The sequence below is a fragment of the Chionomys nivalis genome, chromosome 18 (genome assembly GCF_950005125.1).
Source record: "Chionomys nivalis chromosome 18, mChiNiv1.1, whole genome shotgun sequence".
NCBI classification, from domain to species: Eukaryota; Metazoa; Chordata; class Mammalia; order Rodentia; family Cricetidae; genus Chionomys; species Chionomys nivalis.
Genome location: NC_080103.1, coordinates 60,747,263 through 60,767,499, shown reverse-complemented (window position 1 = coordinate 60,767,499; position 20,237 = coordinate 60,747,263). Strand labels below are relative to the sequence as shown.

Genomic DNA, 20,237 nt, shown 5'->3' with positions numbered 1-20,237 from the left:
TCTGCAAACACAGGAATCTTTAGTCTTTTTTATCACCCTAACCCCAAAGCCTAAAACCCAGGCACAAGGATGGTACTGCAGAAGCATGTGTTGACTGTCACAGAAAGAAAGAAAGAAAGAAAGAAAGAAAGAAAGAAAGAAAGAAAGAAAGAAAGAAAGAAAGAAAGAAAGAAAGAAGGCCCAGGACCAATAAGGCTGGACTGAGGGTCTGCTTCTTGCTGTATGACTTTGAGCAAGTCAGTTCCTCCTCTGAAATAAAGGTTATGGCTGAGATTAAGCAGTTGGCTGCACGTGTCTCATGGCCTTCACAACGACACTATTAATGAGTACATGATTTTGGACTTGATAGAAAAGGGGGATGTCAGGCAACATTGTTATATATGAAAATTAAAGAGAATCGAAATTGCAGGCAAAAATCCTCCAACTGGGCTGGGGAGCTGACTCTGTGGATAATGTCCATGCCATGTAGGTGTGAGGATTGGAGTTTGGTCCCCCAGAACCCATAGAAAATCCAGACAGATGCCAGTGATCCAGTATTAGTAGCAATGAAAGACAAGCAACCCTTAAATTCTGTTTGGACACCTTCGTGAGAATTTTAGTGCTTCAGAACCAGAGGTGACCTATATATTTTAAGCTTTCTGCTATTTTTGACAAGATTTTGGAATCTTTTAGAACTTAAGCCCATCTATACAGATAAAGAGCCGTTCCCTTTCAAAACACATTTCTAAGTGTCTGGTTCTAAAAATAGTTCTAGAAGATACCGTGTTGTGGGACCCCCAAGCGGCGACCTACAGAGTGTTGTGCTGAAACTCACTATAGGCAGAGGCTGAGCCAGTGCTCACGGGACCCCTCCTCTTAAAGCTGGGAACATTCATTGGAACGTGGGAAGTTGTGCAGGCATTGCCATGAACATCGCAGCTTCATGCCTGCTTCATGCCATACGACCTGATACCTCCCAATCCAGCCTGAACCCCTGATCCCTGTGACCTGTTACTTGGCTGTGCAGCTGCCTGAGTTTCCTCTGGAACACCTGTCAGCTATCCACTGGGTACTCGGGCACATCCAGGGAACATTTGCTGCTACTGTGATGTTTTGTCATTTGTAGTAAATTGCTTTGAGTTTTATATTACTGATGTTGTTATACAGATCTCAAAGGAATTTGTTTTTCTGGTGAGTTTTGGAGGAGTTTGAGTCTGGGTGGTCACTATATTGGCTGGTTCCTATTAGAAGTACAACCAGAAGTCAAACAGCTGGTACCCAATTCATTCACCTGGAACCTCTGCTCACATAATGATTTATAGCAAAGGATCTACTGCTCAGCCTTGGATTCCACTGGTGGGCCTCTGTTCTCCAGATTTAGAACACTGTGTGTGTACAATCACAGACACACACACACAGAAACATAAACTGACACACTCAGAGGGATGCACACACACCCAGTCACAGACATAGACAGAGAGGATGAGAGAGGGGGGAGATGAAAGAGAGGGAGAGACAGAGGGAGAGAATTAGAAACACACAGACACACAGAGGGAGGGATACATGTGCCCACACACACAACCAGAATCACAGACACACATGTTCCTCATTGCCCTATGTAAACTTTTCACCATGCACTGAGATCATTCTAAAACACACAGAGAGATAAATTAGCTCAAGAAATTTCAATTAATGAAAGTACTGCATATCATTCGTCTGACAAGTCATGATAGCCGAAGCATTTTAAAATTCCATTACTCTTAAACTTTGAGAGGTTAGCTACCCTCTTGTCGGCCTGGGCCGAGGATATGAGAGAGGTGGAGAAACGCGAGTGCTCAAAGAACACAGAGCCTGCCACCAAAAGAGAAAACAGGCCAATTATGCACAGTCGCTTGTTCTAAGTCATACAGCTTGTTGGGGGCAGACAGGGTTCAAAGCTGCAGAGTCATAGGCTTCAGTACTCGCTGACTGCGCCCCACACTCTGCACAAGAGGTGCCTACACCTGCCTTGCTGACACCTTCTTGTGGTTCTGGAAAAGCCCACTGGAAAATTTTAAACATAGCATCTTTAGTCTTTGAAAATTCCACACTTATGTGTAATGTTTTAAAATTATAAATACTTACTTTGCACACGAGAGAGAGAGAGAGAGAGAGAGAGAGAGAGAGAGAGAGAGAGAGAATGAATATTGGGTGAGTAAGCCATACAACTCTATGTAGGTCCTGCAAAACAGGCCTGGGGCCATCAGACACGGAAGCAAGTGTCTTTACTCGCTGAGCTATCATCTCTCAACGTGCCTAGATGGGAGTGTCCCAAGGGAAGAGTCTGCTGCTCACCAGGTCCTTGAAACTTTTCCTAGGGTCCTAGTAAACACTCCAGTGCTGTCTGGTGATTGGTTATCCCATGTCACAGCCATGTTGAAAGGAAGTCTAAGTAACAAGTTAAGTTAGTTATTCCAGGTTATGTTAATCACACCCAGAGCAGATTTCTTCATTCTCAGGCCCCTGTCTTTGCCTTGCACTGTTCTTCAACAGAAAGTGCTTGCAGCTCGTGCCAGGTCTGCTGAGACCCCCTTCACCAACCTCTCCCTTCCACAACCCACCCGCTCTCCCCAGCTGCTGGAGAAAGGATTCAGGTACTCCAAGGATACACACTAGAGGGGCGAGAGAAGGGGGCTACTTTCCCCTGGTATTATACCTGCGAAGCCAAGCACAGTCATCAGAGCGACGTCCTGCCCCGGAAGGAGGGCACGCCTGTCCTTTAGAGCCAGAGTGAGGTTGTGACCCTTGGAGTCACAGTTGGTCTCAGACAGTCTCAGCATGCTCTTTGCAGCAGCCATAGCCGGAGGGGATACCTGTCAGTTTAGTTCCTTCGTATTATAGAACCTGCAAGCGGAGACTTAATGAAATTTCTTAAAAGGCGCAAGCAGGTAGAGGTCACAGGTACAGCTCCCCTGGTTCCCCTCCAAGTTCAGAAGGCTTAGGTGCTTCAGGGGGGTAAAGGCATCCAGCATGTGAGCCAACAGGTTTCTAGAAAGGTCCACTTCCTGCAGTTGGGGTAGAGACTGAAAGGCATCCTTCTCAATAAAGAAAATAAAATTGTTGGATAAGTCCAGATGCCTAAGTCTGTGAAGGTTCACGCCTCTAAGAGAACTCTGTGTGAGGTTAGTGATCTGATTTCCATCCAGCAGGAGTCTGCTCAGGGCCTTGGTGTTCCTGAACCAGGCTGCTCTCAGGGTGCAGGAGACCTTGTTACTCAGCACCGGGACCTGCAAGCTTCCCAGCTTGCTAAGATGTGGTCGGACAGAGAACAGGGGATGTGGCTGTGGCCCAGCGACAGGGTCCACAGCATGGTGACCCCATGCAGGGGATCTTCCTGAATTCCACAGATAGCATTTCTGCTCAGAGAGAGCAGGGCCAGGTGAGCCAGGAGAGTCAGGTCGGTGCTCTCAAGGCTGGAGAGATTTCCATCAGTAAGGATCAGGGGCTGCTGTAGGAAAGAAAGTAGAAGCTAGAAGCAGATATGTGCACAAGGAAGGAACAAAGGGAGATGTGTCACATGGATGGGAAGAAGCAAGATGGAAACCATTGCAAGTTTGGGGAAAGCTGGCCGTAACAATGGTGGATTTTACCTCTCTCCGCTGTTCCTGGAAACATGCTCATTTAAGGAACACAAACCCATGTGTTCCTCACTATGCGGACTTAATTGGTTTGGCGGCTTGCCCACACTGAAGTTCTTTTGAAGGTGGCTTTTCAGGCCTCCCTTGGGGTTGAGTCCTGACTGTGGAGCTGCACCCCAAGCCCAGAGCTTGGATGTTTATGCTGGGAAGTCAAATAAGTTGCTTTATCCCCCCTCCCCAACATAAATGTGCGGGGAGTGGAGAGGAATTCAGTTTCATTTCTTTTCCTTTTTCTTTTTTTGCTGCGGGCTAACTAGATCAGATGTCAACTTGATCATATCTAGAGTTTCTCCAAACAGCCAGGGATGTGTCAGCAGGACTCTTATTAAGGTAGGGGCCATCTTGGCTTCCTGTCTGATATCTGTTCCCTCCAATGAGGTCCATCCTGTGCTGACAGGTGGCACTCAAGCTTTCCAACTGTGAAATCCTTCCCCATAATCACCTCTGAGCCATGGCTGCTCTGTCATTAGTAACCAAAGCATTTTAACTCAATGAAGATGCATTGCCATCAGGAGTCATTCTAACACATCTTTATCATGCTGAAGTTGTTTTGACTGCAGACGATAGGATCATGAGAATGAAGGAGCCCATTGTCCCCAGGAAGTCTGAGGGTGATATTGGAAGCACCAGCCATAGAGGAAGCAAATCCCAGTCCTCCTGGGAAATTCTGACTGCATGGTTGAAACAAAGCGATAAAACCTAAAAGACAAAGCCAGCTAGCCTTGTCTGGGAAGAATTGTCTCTCTCCTGACAGCACACAGAAGCTTGAATCAGGGCACTTTCTAAAGCATCTGTTATCGATTATTTAAATTCTATTAATTCTGGCCGGTTTGGCATTTTGTCTCTCTCACTGCCATGTCTGAGAGGACCTGGGGGAGGTTCTTTGTTTGTTGGGTGCCCAGTGCCTTGGGGATTTCAGACTCTCGCTGAGAAAGCTCTGATGTCTCTCAATTACCCCTCCTCAGCTAGGAGACACAAACACCACCCAGCCCCTTTCTGACTCTGTGTTCAGGAAGTCTAGCCGCACATTGGGTGGCATCCTGGGAGTGAGGTTACATGGAAGAGCAAGGATGCAGGGGGGAGGGGGCACCAACTCTGCCATCTCTCAGGCACATCCCAAAGCAGAGGGCATCTTGCACCAGGGAGTCTGCTTATGGGATGAGGACACATCGTGGCTGCTTCCAGGAACTGACCAGGAACGATTCACATTCCGACTGACAGGAAACTCCCCCATTTCAAACAGGATGAGAGCGGCTACCTCCGAATTCCCAGACAGTCTTGGGATTTTAGAAACGAATGAAATTACCTTCCTCCACTCTGTCTTCACTTGGTCTCATTTTTGAAAATTTTCTACTGACAGAGCTTATAGCTTGTTTATCCCTTCCATGAATATCAGGATGTAAATCACATTCTCCTCAAATTTGTTAATAAGGTGTCTTATTAAATTGTTGACTTAAGCAAGCAATATGTAATGAACACAGGCAGCACTTCTTGTTAGCATTTCTACAGCTCATTTACCACTGATAAAAAGAGAGAGCGAGAGAGCGACCAGACTTTCAAAATGAGATGGGCTTTGTTAATAATCGGTTTTGTTGGTACATTGGTTAATCGTATGAATGCTGAACATTGCAGGTCAGGATTCAGAATCATTTACATTTCCTTCAGTTGGTGGTAAGGTTCAAATCCACACAAAGTCCGGACAAACTCAGCTTCCATAATCTAAATTTGTTTCTTCGTTTTTACGTATGTAGCTTTAGGAGTGGCAGATAATTCTTTTGTAATAAAAATATCTCAGTTGATCCTGAAGGTACTAACCTTTAGGGACAGAAAGTAAGAAGTTACAAGTCCCTTAGGGATGGCCTGCTTCTTCAGAGGGTGTCCCCCTCTGGATGACCTCAGAGTGGTTCTCACAGCATAGTGCAGTCTCGGCAGGAAGTCTGATGGCAACATCACTCGCTGCTATGTGGCAATACGAGCTTATTACCTACTGTGTAAGTTAACTGGTGACACGGTTACATCTTGGGTGCACACCACACGGGATGCAGGGAGGACACTGTCGCCCACAACATGAAGGCAAGGAGTAGGAGCCATCCACCTGAAAAGAGAGCACAGTGAAGACCCATCAGAATGTGGTGGCCTTGAGAGTGATGGTGCCTGCCACCTGGATTTCAGCTTTTTGATGGTGGCTGCTTCTTAAAGAGCACCGCCGTGTCCTTGCAAACATAGAAAGCTACAACTGTGTTTTGAGTTTACAGGGAGCTATTACCATATTTGATCATAAATTCCTGTTATTGGTTGCTTAGGTTCTTGGCAGAGCTCTTTAGAGGATGCAGCACTTCTGCCCAAAACATCGCCTTATTTCTTATTTCTTTTAATTCTGCATCTACTTTGAGGTAGAGAAAGGGGATCTGAGTGTGATAAGAGTCACATGGAGAGGAGCGAACCCAAGGCTTTAAGCTGATGATGTCTCCCAGGTTGAAGAGTCTCAGGCTCCCAGCCTTACACAGCTGCAAACCCAGATGCCCATGGAGGGAGAGTTAATGGAGCTGGACTAAGACCTTAGCTCTGCCCAGAAATGGACTCAGATGTTACTGCCCAGCCATGGTACCATTCATAAATCACTTCATTTTCATATTCTCTGCATTTCCTGTATTAAATAAAAACAACAGCAACAAAAAATATCTATCAGCCACACAGAGTTAGATGAGGGGCTCTAAATGCAATAAATGTTCAAGTTCGCCATGATGCTGCCTTTCCCAGCTTCCCCAGGGAAACGTTAGCACCCTTCAAAGGGGACACTTAAAAGGAGTTTCTCGGTGGAAAACACAGAAGCAGTCTGTAATGAAGGCCTTAAATATGTAATAGTTTGAGAACAAAATAAAATATAAAATCATTAATTTATTTATTGGCTCAATAAGAAATTTGGCACATATTTGAAACTCACGGCCCAGGTAGATCATGGCCTTTGTACTTTGGGAATGGAGACACAGGGGAGCGTACTATGGTGTGACAAAGCAGCAGGCAAGTGAACATGAAAATAAAATCTGCAGTAGGAGGCCACCTGTTCGTTTCCCAGCCACCTAGATCCTGAAATAACAACACGGAAACTGCATAAATTAAATCACTGTTTGGCCCATTAGCACTAACTTCTTATTAGCTAGATCTTATGTCTTAATTTAAGCCATTTCTAGTAATATGTTTGTATTGCCACATGGCTGTGGCTTACCAGGTAAAGTTCTGTCCAGCTCTGTCAGGGCTACACGGCTTCTCTCCGACTCCACCTCCTTTCTCCAGCATTCAGTTTAGTTTCCCCGCCTACCTCTGCTCTACCCTATCAAAGGCATAAGACAGTTCCTTTATTAACCAATGGTGTTCACAGCATACAGAGGGGAATCCCACATCACGTATCAGGTCACCTGATACTAAATGATGCCGTGGAACAAAAGCAACAGCAAAGGCTCAGCCCAGGGCACTAACCAGGCAGACAAGGATTCTCAGGCAAAGTGACCCTTAAGTATAAACTGCTATAGAGAGCAAAGGTACAGGAAATTCTTCTGGGGAGAAAGACAAGTGTGAACTCCTTAAAGGTATGGTGAACTCCACATTATAGGCGTGGTGGGCCTCACACGAAAGGTAGGGTAGGTCCCACAAGAAGCGTGTAGGGATCTTAACACGAAGATGGAATTGACCCCATATGAGGGATATGGTGGACTGCACATGAGAGGTGTGGTAGATGATACATAGGGTGTACCCCACATGAGAGGTACAGTGTATTATACATGAGGGTGGAGTGAACCGACCACCCATAAAGGTGGAGTGGACATTATCAATTCAATCCCTGTTTCAGTAAGAGTTTTAGTGAACTGTTCAGATAGAAGGCCCTGATCCTGTGAATGTAGGTGGAGTCCTGCCTCATTGGACATTTGTCCTCTGCTGTGACATATGTTATAAGCAGGTGAGCACGAAAACACATAATCCATGTGGATGAGAGGTGTGGCTGATTGCACGTGAGGGTGTGGTGTACCACACACAGGGTGGAGTAGTGACCCCACATGAGGGATATGGTGGACGGCATCCATATGAGGGTCAACTTAGCCACACACAAGGGGTATGGTGGACTGCACAGGTCAGATGCTTTGATTGGATGTGGTGAGCCCCATACAGGCTGTGTGTGGCCAGATAGGATTGTGCAAGAGAAGGAAGGGTCAGAGATCACATGACAGGCTGCTACCTTAGAGAAGAATGCCAGGATGCTGTTCTTCACTTATGCAAATGAGATGGGGCATGATTACAGGCTTTAGTGAGAAAGCTTGCTTGTTCTGAGGTGCGTGCTTAAGTGATTACCTTGACTGCTTCTGGATCATACTTTTAAACATGCAGAGAAGCCTCACTAATAGTAGACGATTTGAACGATGTCAGCAGGACCGGATGTGCCTCTGACAGTAGAGAGGTAGGTAGGTTAAAAAAGAATATTTTTATTTTAATGATATAATTTGACTTTACAAAAGTGAACTCAAATCAGTCTGGCAGACAATGCTAAATCTTCAAGAACACATAAAACGTTGCTCACTTTCAAAATCCCTTATAGCTATAGTTGATATGTATTCACTGGCTCTAAGGAAGATCAAGACAAATTGAGTAGAAGATGGGAAGCTATTTTGTGGACTCACTTGGGCCAGAAGGATGCAGTTTATTAGCTGGATCTGCAGAGTGTGGCGGTTTTCTCTAGGCTGAGCATAAAAGTCACACAGTTGTTCTGTGAGAAAATACCCAGAACAAGGCCTTATGAGCTGTAAATATAACCTCGGCCCATTTCTTGTGGCCTTACTGTGCAGCAGAAGATTGCCCATGTATGTAGTCCAGAGCTTATGCAGACAGTTCGACAGTTCACTGGATTTCCCCTAGGATCCCTTTGATCTCTACTGTGTCCTTGTGATAGGCAGGATTCCAGAACCACCCATAACATTCTCACCTGTTGTACACACACACACACACACACACACACATATCCCTCTCCAGGAGAGTGAACAGAGTATGTGAAGATTAGGAGATGCTGTATCTATGATTCTCCTCTGTTATATACAGAGGAAGGTTGTCCCGTGGGGGCTACCCACTCGGGCACAGCAATTATTTATAGCTGGCCACAGAGGAAACACTCAGGGATATGAACACATGGTGGCCAGGAGAAAACCAAGCATCCATCTTGTGAACTACCCATATCAGGCAGATGTGGGCATCCTCTGAAAGTCTAGGGCCATTCCTGAGCAATACGATATGAAAGCAAAGACTTGAGTCACACAAGCATAGGAAAACACGTTCTACCAACTGTCAATGATCTTTGATGTAATCAGTGAACCTCAAGTAAGAGTCTCAATGGCATCCAGCACTTTAATTTCACTATGATGAGACTCTCAAGAAAGGACCAAGCTAATCTGAGCTGGGCTTATGACCCATAGAAACAAGGTAAAAACAAAAAAAAACATACATTTTGCTAGAGACTCTTGATCATTTGTTATACAGCAATGGACAACGTATTATGATGGACCTGAATTCTGCTCTCTAGTTACTCAAACAAACAACTATAGCAATATGAATTCCTGTGTTGAATTTAGGTTATCCATCCTCAGAATAAAAGCTGTTAGTAAAAGAACAAAAGCATAAGACTTCCTTTGGTCCTTCCTCTCTGTTGAGTCTTGTAGGTTTTACCTATTTTGCCCATGCCCTGGTATCTTCTTACCAGGACATGCTTACAGCATTTATCTGTAGGTAGGTTTATATAGCATAAGCTACTTTGATCATAGAAGTTTTGTATAAACTTTGAAGGAGAAACCGTATAATTTCCCAGTACACTGGATGCAAACCCAGTGAAGAAAGAAGTCAAAGATTATTCTCTGCTTTAGAGTCTTATAGGTAGACACATTTGTCACTGACTGAAATGGAAAAGACTAAGGACACACAACTGCATGTGTGGACTTGTGCTCAGAAATAGTATTGAGGTAGAAAACGAGGAGTTGTACTTTACAGACACGAGGCTGCAATTTGTCAACAAATTGTTTCAAAATAACTGTCCTGGGGAACATTAAAATTTAGAGAGAAAGAGGAGAACCAAGGGACCAAGCCTAAAACAGTGATGGCTTCAAGTCAACTGAAAAGATGTATTTGAGGGACAAAGGACTCCAGAGAGAGTGACCATGTGAACGGAGAGGGTACACTCACTGGGGAAGGCCTGGGTGCTGGGAACTTTCTGCCTGTACACGTAAGGGTATATGCTGTAGAGAGCTTGACTGTCAACCAGTCTTTAAAACTTCAAGGAAAGCAGACTGTCTGTGTGATAAGTGTGATAATTTGATGCTCTGAAGGGAGCCAGGAGGACATAGCTGGTCAGCCACTCTGCTACCATCCCAGCAGCTCAGAGGAGCAGAACTTCCGTACAGAGCAGCTCCCGCTTGCTAGCGAGGGCTCTAGAGGAAAGTCATCCTGGGGGAGGGAGGGATAGAGAGGGAGAATCCCTTGTTCTGCTAAGATTCTAAATTATTTGGCTGCTGAGCCTGCACCATCAATCGACCTCTCCCCTCCCGGCAGTGAAACTCTCATAAAGGGAGAAGTGGTGGGGTACACAGTCCTTAGTATCCCGCACAAGGAAACATATTATTTCTTTAAAGGAAACCAACACTTTCCAAGATTTCAAGAATTTTTCCTGTAGGTCCTCATTCATTTTTATATCTCTTGGAACTCAAACAAGGTTTGAAATATAAAAAGACACAATAACCACTTAACTGAACTTATATGGCTTTGAAGTTCATAATAGCCAATATCTTCCATGTCAGGTTTTGAAGTCAAAAGTCTAAACTCAAAAGTAGGGCATCACTGTGAAGTCTCTACCTTGGCCTTAGCTGTAAATCTGAAATGTCTTTCTCAAAGTAAAAGCTAATTACAAAATGAGAGGCAGGGATGCTTTCCCCGGGGATGTGGACAGCATATTGTCAGGCATCAGGAGAGTTAACAATTTTCAGTATTCTCAATTATTCTTTCATTTTGAAGAAGAAACCCTGCCATTTAAAAACATGCAAAGCTAATTAAAGATTTTCCACTGTTTTGTTATCTGAATGGAGTTCCAAATTCTGACTTAAAACTCTTATCACAGAAAGACTAAACATCCCTCCACGAACAGTAAATGAGCATTCAATTAGCCCTTCAATACAAGTGCACTTTAAATAAAAATATACTTTATTGCTAATCTCGTTCTTTACAAATGCAAATACTCAATTTTCAAACCCAAAGAGTTTCCTTTATTTCATTCTTAAGGAAGAAGAACAGTCTTTTCTTGCTTTACAGGGAAGACCCGAGTTTTCTGAAGTCGTGAGGAAGCTGGAGGAATGTCTGTGCAACGTGGAGGTAAGTGCTGACCTTCTGAGAAGTCTGTTTTTAAAAAAGGGCTCGAGGACTGAAGAGATGGCTCAGCCATTAAAGCCTGGGCTCACAATCAACACAATCAAAATATAAAATCGGACCCGGTGTCACCCAAAAAGAACCATCAGGGCCAGAGACTGTGTCTTAGAGGCGCTAGGACCCAACTAAGCACACAAATAAAAGCAGATGAGGAAAAGCACGCCAAGTGCTCACTGGGAAGGAGGAGGAGGTCCCGTGACTCCTTTACGTGCTCTTCTGAAAAAGAAAGGCCCTGGAAAGAACATTTTCTGCTCCTTCTTTTGGGGCAGAGGCGAATTCATATGGAATTTTTGTGATTCTAAAATAATCAGGCCAGAGAATGGCAGCAGTGATGCTGAGTTTAAAAATAGATATGTAAAAAAACAAATCAAAAGAATGGGAGCTGGAAAGATGGTTGGTTCAGTAGCTAAGAGTGGGTACTGCTCTCTCAGAGGACCAGAATCCAGATCTGAGGGTCTGCATCAGGCAGCTCACAACTTTCTGTAGCTCCAGCTGCAAGGTATCCAATAAATTTTTGGTCTTTATAGGCACACACACACGAGAGAGAGAGAGAGAGAGAGAGAGAGAGAGAGAGAGAGAGAGAGAGAGAATGAATCTTTAAAATTTTAGCTATAAAATTATAACTATAACAAATATATCTAAAGGTAAATATCTAATAATTTTTTTTTTACAAATTTGTACACAAGTGATGAGCCAGATAGAAGACTGTGCCATTGTCCACTTGTTCAGAAAGGAAGGAAACAATACCTCAAACAGTACACAAATCTGCTGGACCGCATGGTCATATAGCAGGACACAGAGTAACAGAGTAATGGATGCTAATGAAAATATTCCCTTAATATCGAGGAGCTGTTTGTTTTAATTTTCTGTATAATTGCCTTAATTTGCTATACCTGATCATGAGATAGCATTGAAAAATAGGCAAAAAAAAAGAGCTAAAACAAGAGCACCCATTCAAAAATAATATGTTTCAAATGCACAGGAGGAGGTAAGGACTTTACACAGATTTGTAGCCCATGTACATGAAAAGGACAAAGCCATGAGACACGTCCTGAGTCTGCACAACAAGAGCCTTCCACAAGAAACATTTCCCTCCTTAAAATAAATCTCAGCTCAGAGTCCCTAGAACCTGCTCTATTGGGAAATGCTTCCAGGATGACGGGCACTAGTCATTCTATCTCATTCTTCACAAAGTCTCCCAGAGAGGAAGCCTTTCATTGAGAGGGAGGCATCCTTCTGACACACAGAAAGTTATGGCTTTGTGGAGAGTAGCTGTCTAGGTTACAGGGCTGCTTACTGACAAAAGCATCCTCTAGAGGACTCGACTATTACAAGACACCTTCGGAGACTGAGCTCCGAGTACCTCTTATGTGAATGTGAAGTTCAACCAGACAAGGTAGCTCCCAGTCTAGGACTGTAGATCATTAGATGGGAATAGGAATTACCTCTCGTGATGACTCATCTTATGTCAACATGGCACAGGAACAAGAGTTATCTGAAAGGAACTTAAATGGAGAAAACTGCCTCCATGAGATCCAAGATATTTTCTTAAATAGTGATTGATATGGGGGAGGGGGGGCAGTCCACTGTGGATGGTTCCATCGCCAGACTTTTGGTCCTAGGCTCTATAAGAAAGCAGGCCAAGAAAGCCAAGAGTAGTAAGCCATGGAAGGAGCATCCCTCCATGACCTCTGCATCAACTCCTGCCTCCAGGTTTCTGCCCTTTTGAGTTCCTGGCCTGACTTCCTTCAATGATGAACAGCAAAATAAACCCTTTCTTCCCCAACTTTCTTAGTGATAATGATGTTTCCTTGTGGAAATAGAAACCCTTAAGTAAGATACCTCAAAACAGAGACAATGAAAGGATCTAGAAAACAAGTTTGGTCAGTCCCACTGATCAGGACATTGGGAACACTCTTCCCTAGGAGAAAGATAAAACATTTGTATGCAGAGAGTTCACTGGACAGATAACATTAACTAATGATCCAGGCTTGTGGGATCCCATAGGGCTCTGTCCTCCCTCTATTCAATTTTTCCATCAAGCTGACATCAGGGTTAAAGGGTACCTGCTGGCCACATTGGCAAATGTGACAATGTTGAGAGGGCTAGAAAACATTTGAAGGCAAGAATCTAGAATATCTTGGAAAAGGAAATAATAGCACATGTCTAACAAGAATAAATTTGAAAGGGATAACATACTGTTCTTCTCAGAGCCATAGAAACAATAGTCAAAGGAGGACCTGGGGACATGGCCTCAAGATCACTGTGCTAGTGCTATGATAAGCTCAAGGGAGCTATGGCATGAGGACGCTCTCTTGTTGCCGAACAAAAGATCTGACCATCTCCCCTCTGTGATGAGCAAACAAAAGAGGACCCAATTGAACTCTCAGCCTTTAGAGAATAATGAAAGCTGCCACCTGCATTGTGGTGGAGAGCAATCAGAATGGCAAAAAGTGGAAATTGTATATTATGAAGAGCATTTGGAGGAACCAAGGAGTTTTGCCTGAAGGTTGAGGAAATCACCATGAGCCCGAGGGCTATTATCAAACATCTAAAGGACCATCAGTTAGCAATGAGATTGGCTTTGTTCTTTTTTGGAAAAACATTCACCAGATATCAAACCATGTTCCATCTCACAAAATGTGTAGAATCTAACGTCACTTGGGAAATGGATGTCTGGGTGTGTCTCCGGGCGATTGTCTTGATTACCTTAATTATGTTCATTGACATGGGGAGACCCGTTTTAATTGTGGACAGAACCATTCCCCAGACTGAGCCTGAGATCCTGGAAGGTATAAAGTGGAGCAAGTGAGCTGAGCAGAATGTGTTATCACTGCTTCCTGATTGTGGATGCAAACTTACAGCTGCTTCAAGAGCATGCTGCCTGAATTCCTACCAAGATAGGCTGGGCTTCGAACTGTGAACTGAAACAAAACCCCTCTCCCATAAGATGCTTTAGTCAGAGCAGTCTTATCACAGCCATAGGGAAGGACACTAGTGTGTAAACCGTGTTGCATCACGGGGAACAATTTAGCTACAGCTGGAAGGAGTTCTGCTGGTGGTTCCTATTACCACAGTGAAGAAGGTGGCAAACCTTTAGATCATTACGTAATAATCATCTAACAGACATTTTATAAATTCATTTTGGGCTTACAGTGCTTTGAGGAAGATAGGAATAAGGATAAGGCCAGCTATCAAAATAGAAATGGGCAAAAAGTAGATCAATGTAAGCAGATCTTAGCAGCAGAGATCAAAGGGAAAAGCTAGAAGCAGTGTAGAAGCCCCGAGCTCTAACATCCCAGTACAGGTGCCTGCTGGAGTTAGTAAACAAGGACTTCCATGCCTTCTCCATCCAGCTCATGTCTCCTGCCTCAAGTAACAGCAGTGGTTCCCTGTCACCTTCCTCTTCCTCTGATTGCCTGGTGAGCCGGGGAGGGCCTGGCCGGAGCCACGTGGCAGCTTTACGGAGCCGTTTTGAGTTGGAATATGCCCTTAATGCAAGGTCCTATGCTGCCTGGTCCCAAAGGTAAGTGATGTTGTCACCAAGGATCTTACTGTGAACCCGGATTTCAACTCCTGACTGAGAAAGTCACCTGGATGGTGGCTATCTAGAGGAGCCTGAACAGCACTCGGGAAAACAATGAAGGAGAATTTTGATCTCAATTTCCTTACATTGTGAAAAAAAAAAGTAAACTTTCACTCTTCTTTAGTTTAGGTTCTTCTATAAGTTATCAGTAATAGCAGTGAGATCTAGCATCAACAGAAATGTCTGTGGCAAAGCGAATCTGAATCATTGCACTGTTCAGGGGTGGTCTTGTAGAATTCAAGAAAGGATTTCTTTGTATGAACCTGGAAACAGTCTTGTTTGTGGAGCATCAGACATTCAGAGTTGTAAGCATTTCCACAGCTCAGCAGCTCCACTCCTGGGATACACCCCCACAAAACTGGAAAGAGACGTTCAAAGAAACCTTCCACACAAATGTTTAGAGCAACCTTGTTCATAAGAGTTTGTCCATCAAAGGATGGAGAGACAACATGTTGGGAGGCCCCATGTGGTAGGGCATTATTCAGCCACAAAAAGAAATACAATATGGATAAACCTTGCAAACATCTACAGAGTCCCTGTTTGGTATGGCCTCACTAATATGATGATTGGAATGGAATAAAAATGGCTTCAATAACTCAATAACTGGGTATATTTCCTTACAGATGCAAGATTGGGTTCTGGTCCTCTCTGTGTTGGAGAACTTTCCTATAAAAAGCATCAATTCTCCTAATTCCAGACCCCACCCTCAGATCTAATTCATCTTAATTACCACCCCAAAGACCCTGTTTTCAGTGAAGCCAAGTGAGATGTTGGAACTTCAGCCTATAAATTTGAGGAGAGAATGATCTATCAAATACCAACAGCAGCACAGAACAGGAAACACACAGGAGGTGTGGAGAACTGGATGGAAGAACTTGGCTTCTCCATACAGTAAGAATCTAAGGACTCATCAGTGCGTAGCCTGGTCTGGTTCTCTGCGCAGCTCCCTCACACAGACTCCACGGCTTCTTTGCCACTGTCTGCCCCTCTCTGGTGGGTTAGGACTCTATTTTAGCTTCTTTTCCCTCCCTGAGCATTTGCAGCATTGGTGAACTGAAGGATAGTTTATTGATCGTCTCACCCCCAGAAAGCCACATGAATTGTTTGAGATCTGTAATATGAATGTCCTAGTGAAGCATTCAATGAAAATACACAACGAGACAAGAGAAGAATCATGTATTTTTTATGCATTACTACATCCAACTATCTTGCAGTTTGATTGACATAAGGCCATTATGTAACAAATATTTGTATAGCAGATAAAGAATGGAAATGGGATAAATTGACTCACCACGTGGTGATCATTAGCAATGCAGAGTGGAATCGGGGAGCGGGCTCTGTCTCTTCACTTTCTGTGTAAACATCTGCCGTCACAAAACACCTGTGAAGTGCCGGACACTGTTTTAAACACTTTGACAGTCATGTAATTAAGTTTTAATTGGCAGGCCTTTCAGTTTTTGTAGATGAATAAACCGGGGCTCAGGAAGTATAAGCAACTCTCCTGAGTAAATGGGAAACAAGGGGAGGCTGAGCTGGATTCCCACAAGAGCCTTTGCCGTGCTTTCGGAATTCCCCTGGCAAGGGAGGCAGCGGGTTCCAGAAACTTGTTATGTTTTGCCAATGCTTGTGTTTTCTGGACTTCTCCCAGTTTGTTTTGGAAGTTGATCAAGGAATGGACTCAAGGAGTCCTTGCAAGTCTGCTTTTCCAGCTTTTGTTTTTATGAAGGAGAGGAAGGGGATGGGCAAGAGTCAGTTCTTAAAGTAAAAGAGCCCAAGGATACAGAAACTGATGGACTCAGACCAGCAGGGCCATGGGGTGAGCTGCCTAGAGTGGTTCTCGACTTTGCGTGTGAGAATCACCTATGAAACTTGCAAAGGACCAGTGCCTAGGGCCAGCTAAAGCCCATCAGGGTGGCATCTAGGCTGCAGAAAACCTTGAAGATTCTGGATAGCTTCAACACAGAAAAAAAGAAAGACTATAAAGCTTGAAGAGAGAAGCATGGTTTTACTTGAGGGTCTCTGTGGGAAGGAGATGCAACTGCCGGCACACATAGAAGAGGACACCTTGCCAGCATCACAGTTTGACCACAGAGAACCACACCAGGCTACGCACTGCACCCTTTGTCTTGGTTATCATCTAAAGGATGATTGAGTCCTCGTGCTATTTAGTCTCGGCACTGGGCTTCCTAAGTAACTCACCCAATTACACAGGAAACTGTAATTTTGTGTATTTCACTGTGTTCTGAAAAACGTGTACAAGGCTCGGCATGTGGTTTCCATAATTGTGTAGACCTGGGTCTCTTAGGAATGCATTTAATCAGTGAATTTACACACACTTTTAGTCATGATGCCAGTTGCCAAGAGGATGGAATTTGGTAACTGTTGGTTTGATGTGTGTTTCCATTGTTTGTATGCATACTTGTTTCTAGTTATTGTTACTATCTTTTCCTGTGTAAACTAAACTTCAAGGTGGGAAGGTGTGTCAGGTATTTCCTTCATGAAAAACAGGAAATCACTAATTCTGACCAAAATCATAGATCGGGTAAAATCTGAGATTAAGGAAGCCATTCTTGAAATTCTGCCTCTTTTAAATTATTTCGTGTCCAGATATATTTAGAAACCTGACATGTGGCACTTGCTCCTCCCACGGGGTCTGAAATCTCCCATCTTGTGCGCAGATTACATCACGTTAAATTTAGAAGCGACCAAGTGATGAACAACCTTTCAGATGCAAAAACCAATTAGTGTTTGTGTAGGGCTGAGCTCCGAGAATAGAACTGCGACACAGTCAGCTGTCCAGGAGAAGACACGGGGGACCCAGATTCCAGTGCTCTGAAATAGACACCCTTGGGATTAATTTCCAGCAATACAAAAGAGCCCACCCAAGGACACCTCTAAATAGCTTTCCTAGTGTACTCAGAACATACTTTAACTTATACAATGTTCACATAATGTACAAAAGTCTCAATTCACACATAACTGTCCTAGCATACCGGAATGGTACACTTCAATAGGTTCATGAAATGAACACGTGGGTCAGTTCCTCCACTCTGTGACCTGCCCTTCTCCTTTTGTGACCACTCCACACCCCTCTCACCCTCTGCACCAGCGTGTGATTCCTCAGGTAGAGCTTTGAAGCCATCAGTGATTCTCCATTACCTCCAAGAGTGGGTGGAGCTTCATCCTGGGTGCTCACGTCATTAGCTAACACATTCTCAGCCTGTATCCCAGTGGTTCTGAGCTGAGTGGCCACATTCTCCTTTCTCCTTAGCACTCTACTCTGCAGACATCATATGAAGCATTTATTGTAGTCTTAATGGCTAAAGGTACTACTGGCTAGAGCTAAAATTTTGGAATTTGGGGTAATCCTACAAACTTCAAAGTGACCCTTCACAAAATTTCCTGAAAAAATGTTGGAGGGGACTGCTTGTTTGTCCCGGCCATCTAGAACCAAAATAATCTCACAGAAATTATATTAATTAAATCACTGTTTGACCTATTAGCTCTAGCTTCTTATTGACTAACTCTTACATATTAATTTAACCAATTTTTATTAATCTGTGCATCACTACAAGGTCATTCCCTACCAGCAAAGTTTCAGCACGTCTGTCTCCAATGGCTCCATGGCTTCTCCCTGACTCTGCTCTTCTTTCTTCCAGCATTCAGTTTAGTTTTCACCACCTAGCTCTGTTCCACTATGGCTCTGCTCTAGGCCCAAAGCAGTTCCTTTATTAACCAATGGTATTCACAGCATACAGAGGGGAATCCCACATTGCCTCCCCTTTTCTGTTTAAATAAAAACGAAGGTTTTGACTTTAACACAGTAAAATTACATATAACAAAACAGGTATCAATCAGAATTACAGTTACAATATTTATATCTACTTTATTTCTTATAATATCTAAGGAAAACTATAAGTTCTTCAATTTCATCAAAGACTCCAGAAGGATATAATATTATTTAAGTAAACAATAAGTTCATTGTAAGCAACTTCCTAAACTCTAGAATTGACAGAAATATCTCACTACCTGGACAGTGACCCAAAGTTCTTCTGTACCATTGGGGCATCCATCTTCAGCCTACAGGCCCATAGTATCCAGCAGACTTTTCTATGAAGCCGGAAATTTCAAAGACAGTTCTGCTTATATTGGCAGTTTGCCAGTCACTTTCTTCTGTATCTTTCAGAATGTCTAGCAGACTCTTTCATGAATCAGGAACCCTGAAAGATTGTCTCATATTTAGGCAAGTTCAGCAGACATTTCTCTGTGGGTCCTGCATGTTTAGTTCATTCAATATAACATCAAGTAGTCCAGGCAAGAGCAGTTTCTTGCTCAAATGGCTAACCAACTCCATAAGGAGCCTCTTCATTGCCCATATTCCTCTTGAAGTAGATTGGTGCTGCCAGGAGCAGATGTGTCTCGTCATGAAAAAGTCCTAAGTTCTTAAAACATTTTAAATGCCATATTCTTAAGGTCTTTGAAATATCTGAAGAATACTTAACTGAAATGTGTCTCTATAAATTTAGAAAACCTAACTAACACGGCTCTAAGCTTGACTATTATAGATGACTATTAACCTATATTTCTTAATTATACATTATATTTTTAAATGAACTACACAGTCGCAAAACCTTAGTCCACCTCCTAAAGGCTCCTCAATCTTCTCAAACAGCACCACCACTGTGAATCTAATGTTCATATATGTGAGCCTATTGGGGGGGGGGGGCATTTAGCATTCAATCAGCAAAACCCTTCTATCAGGACAATTGCCACTTAGGAAACATGAGAGGGGAAACTGCCTGGCATATTCATACTATGGGTCTTTTCTAAAATAAATTGCCTTGCACTGAAGTGGCTAAAAAAAAATATTTTGGTGAAAAGGCAGGAAGAAGAGTCTGGAAGCATGAGAGCATGATTGATTATAGATCGGTCACTCTCTTCCACACTCCCCCTTTTCAGGTAAGAACAGACATCCCTTTCCCAAATGACCTATGGCACCTATTTTATTTTACATTAAGGGTCTTCATTTACATAGGCCTAGTTTAAGCTTCTTATGTTTCTTTGAGCTAAGTTTCTATCCCTGTGCCAAAGCCAATGGTCTTAATAATTAAGACTTAATAATTAAGAGCCAGAGGCCCTTGTAGGAATCTTTCTACCTGTAAGATGTGGGATTTCCCTCTGAATGCTGTAAATACGTTTTCTTACCATTTGTTAATAAGGAAGCTGGTTTGGCAGAATAAAGCAAAGTGGGAAACCCAAGCAGAGGTAGAGGAGGAAAGAAGGCAGAGTCAAGGAGATACTAGGTAGCTGCTGAAGGACAAAGATGCTAGAAACTTACCCGTAAGCCACAACCTCATGGTGAATCATAGATCAATAGAAATGGGTTGATTTCTACCCATGAGAGAGAGCTAGGAATGTGCCTAAACTGTTGGCCAAAGTGTTGTAATTACTATAAGCCACTGTGTGTTTTTTGGGACTGAATGGCTGTGGGACAGGGTGGGTCAGGAGCTTCTGTTTATAGACCCATTCCTTCTTTGTCGCCCATC

At 43.5% G+C, this 20,237-nt stretch overlaps 1 protein-coding gene across 1 annotated transcript in view; it reads left to right on the top strand.

Annotated features, from left to right (window-relative positions):
- Positions 1 to 20,237, top strand: part of Tnni3k (TNNI3 interacting kinase) — a 216,177-nt gene that overhangs the window by 164,597 nt on the left and 31,343 nt on the right. The window contains exons 22-23 of the mRNA XM_057793011.1: positions 10,992 to 11,051; positions 14,462 to 14,631. Of these exons, the coding sequence (XP_057648994.1) occupies positions 10,992 to 11,051; positions 14,462 to 14,631 (230 nt within the window). The remainder of the gene's footprint in view (positions 1 to 10,991; positions 11,052 to 14,461; positions 14,632 to 20,237) is intronic.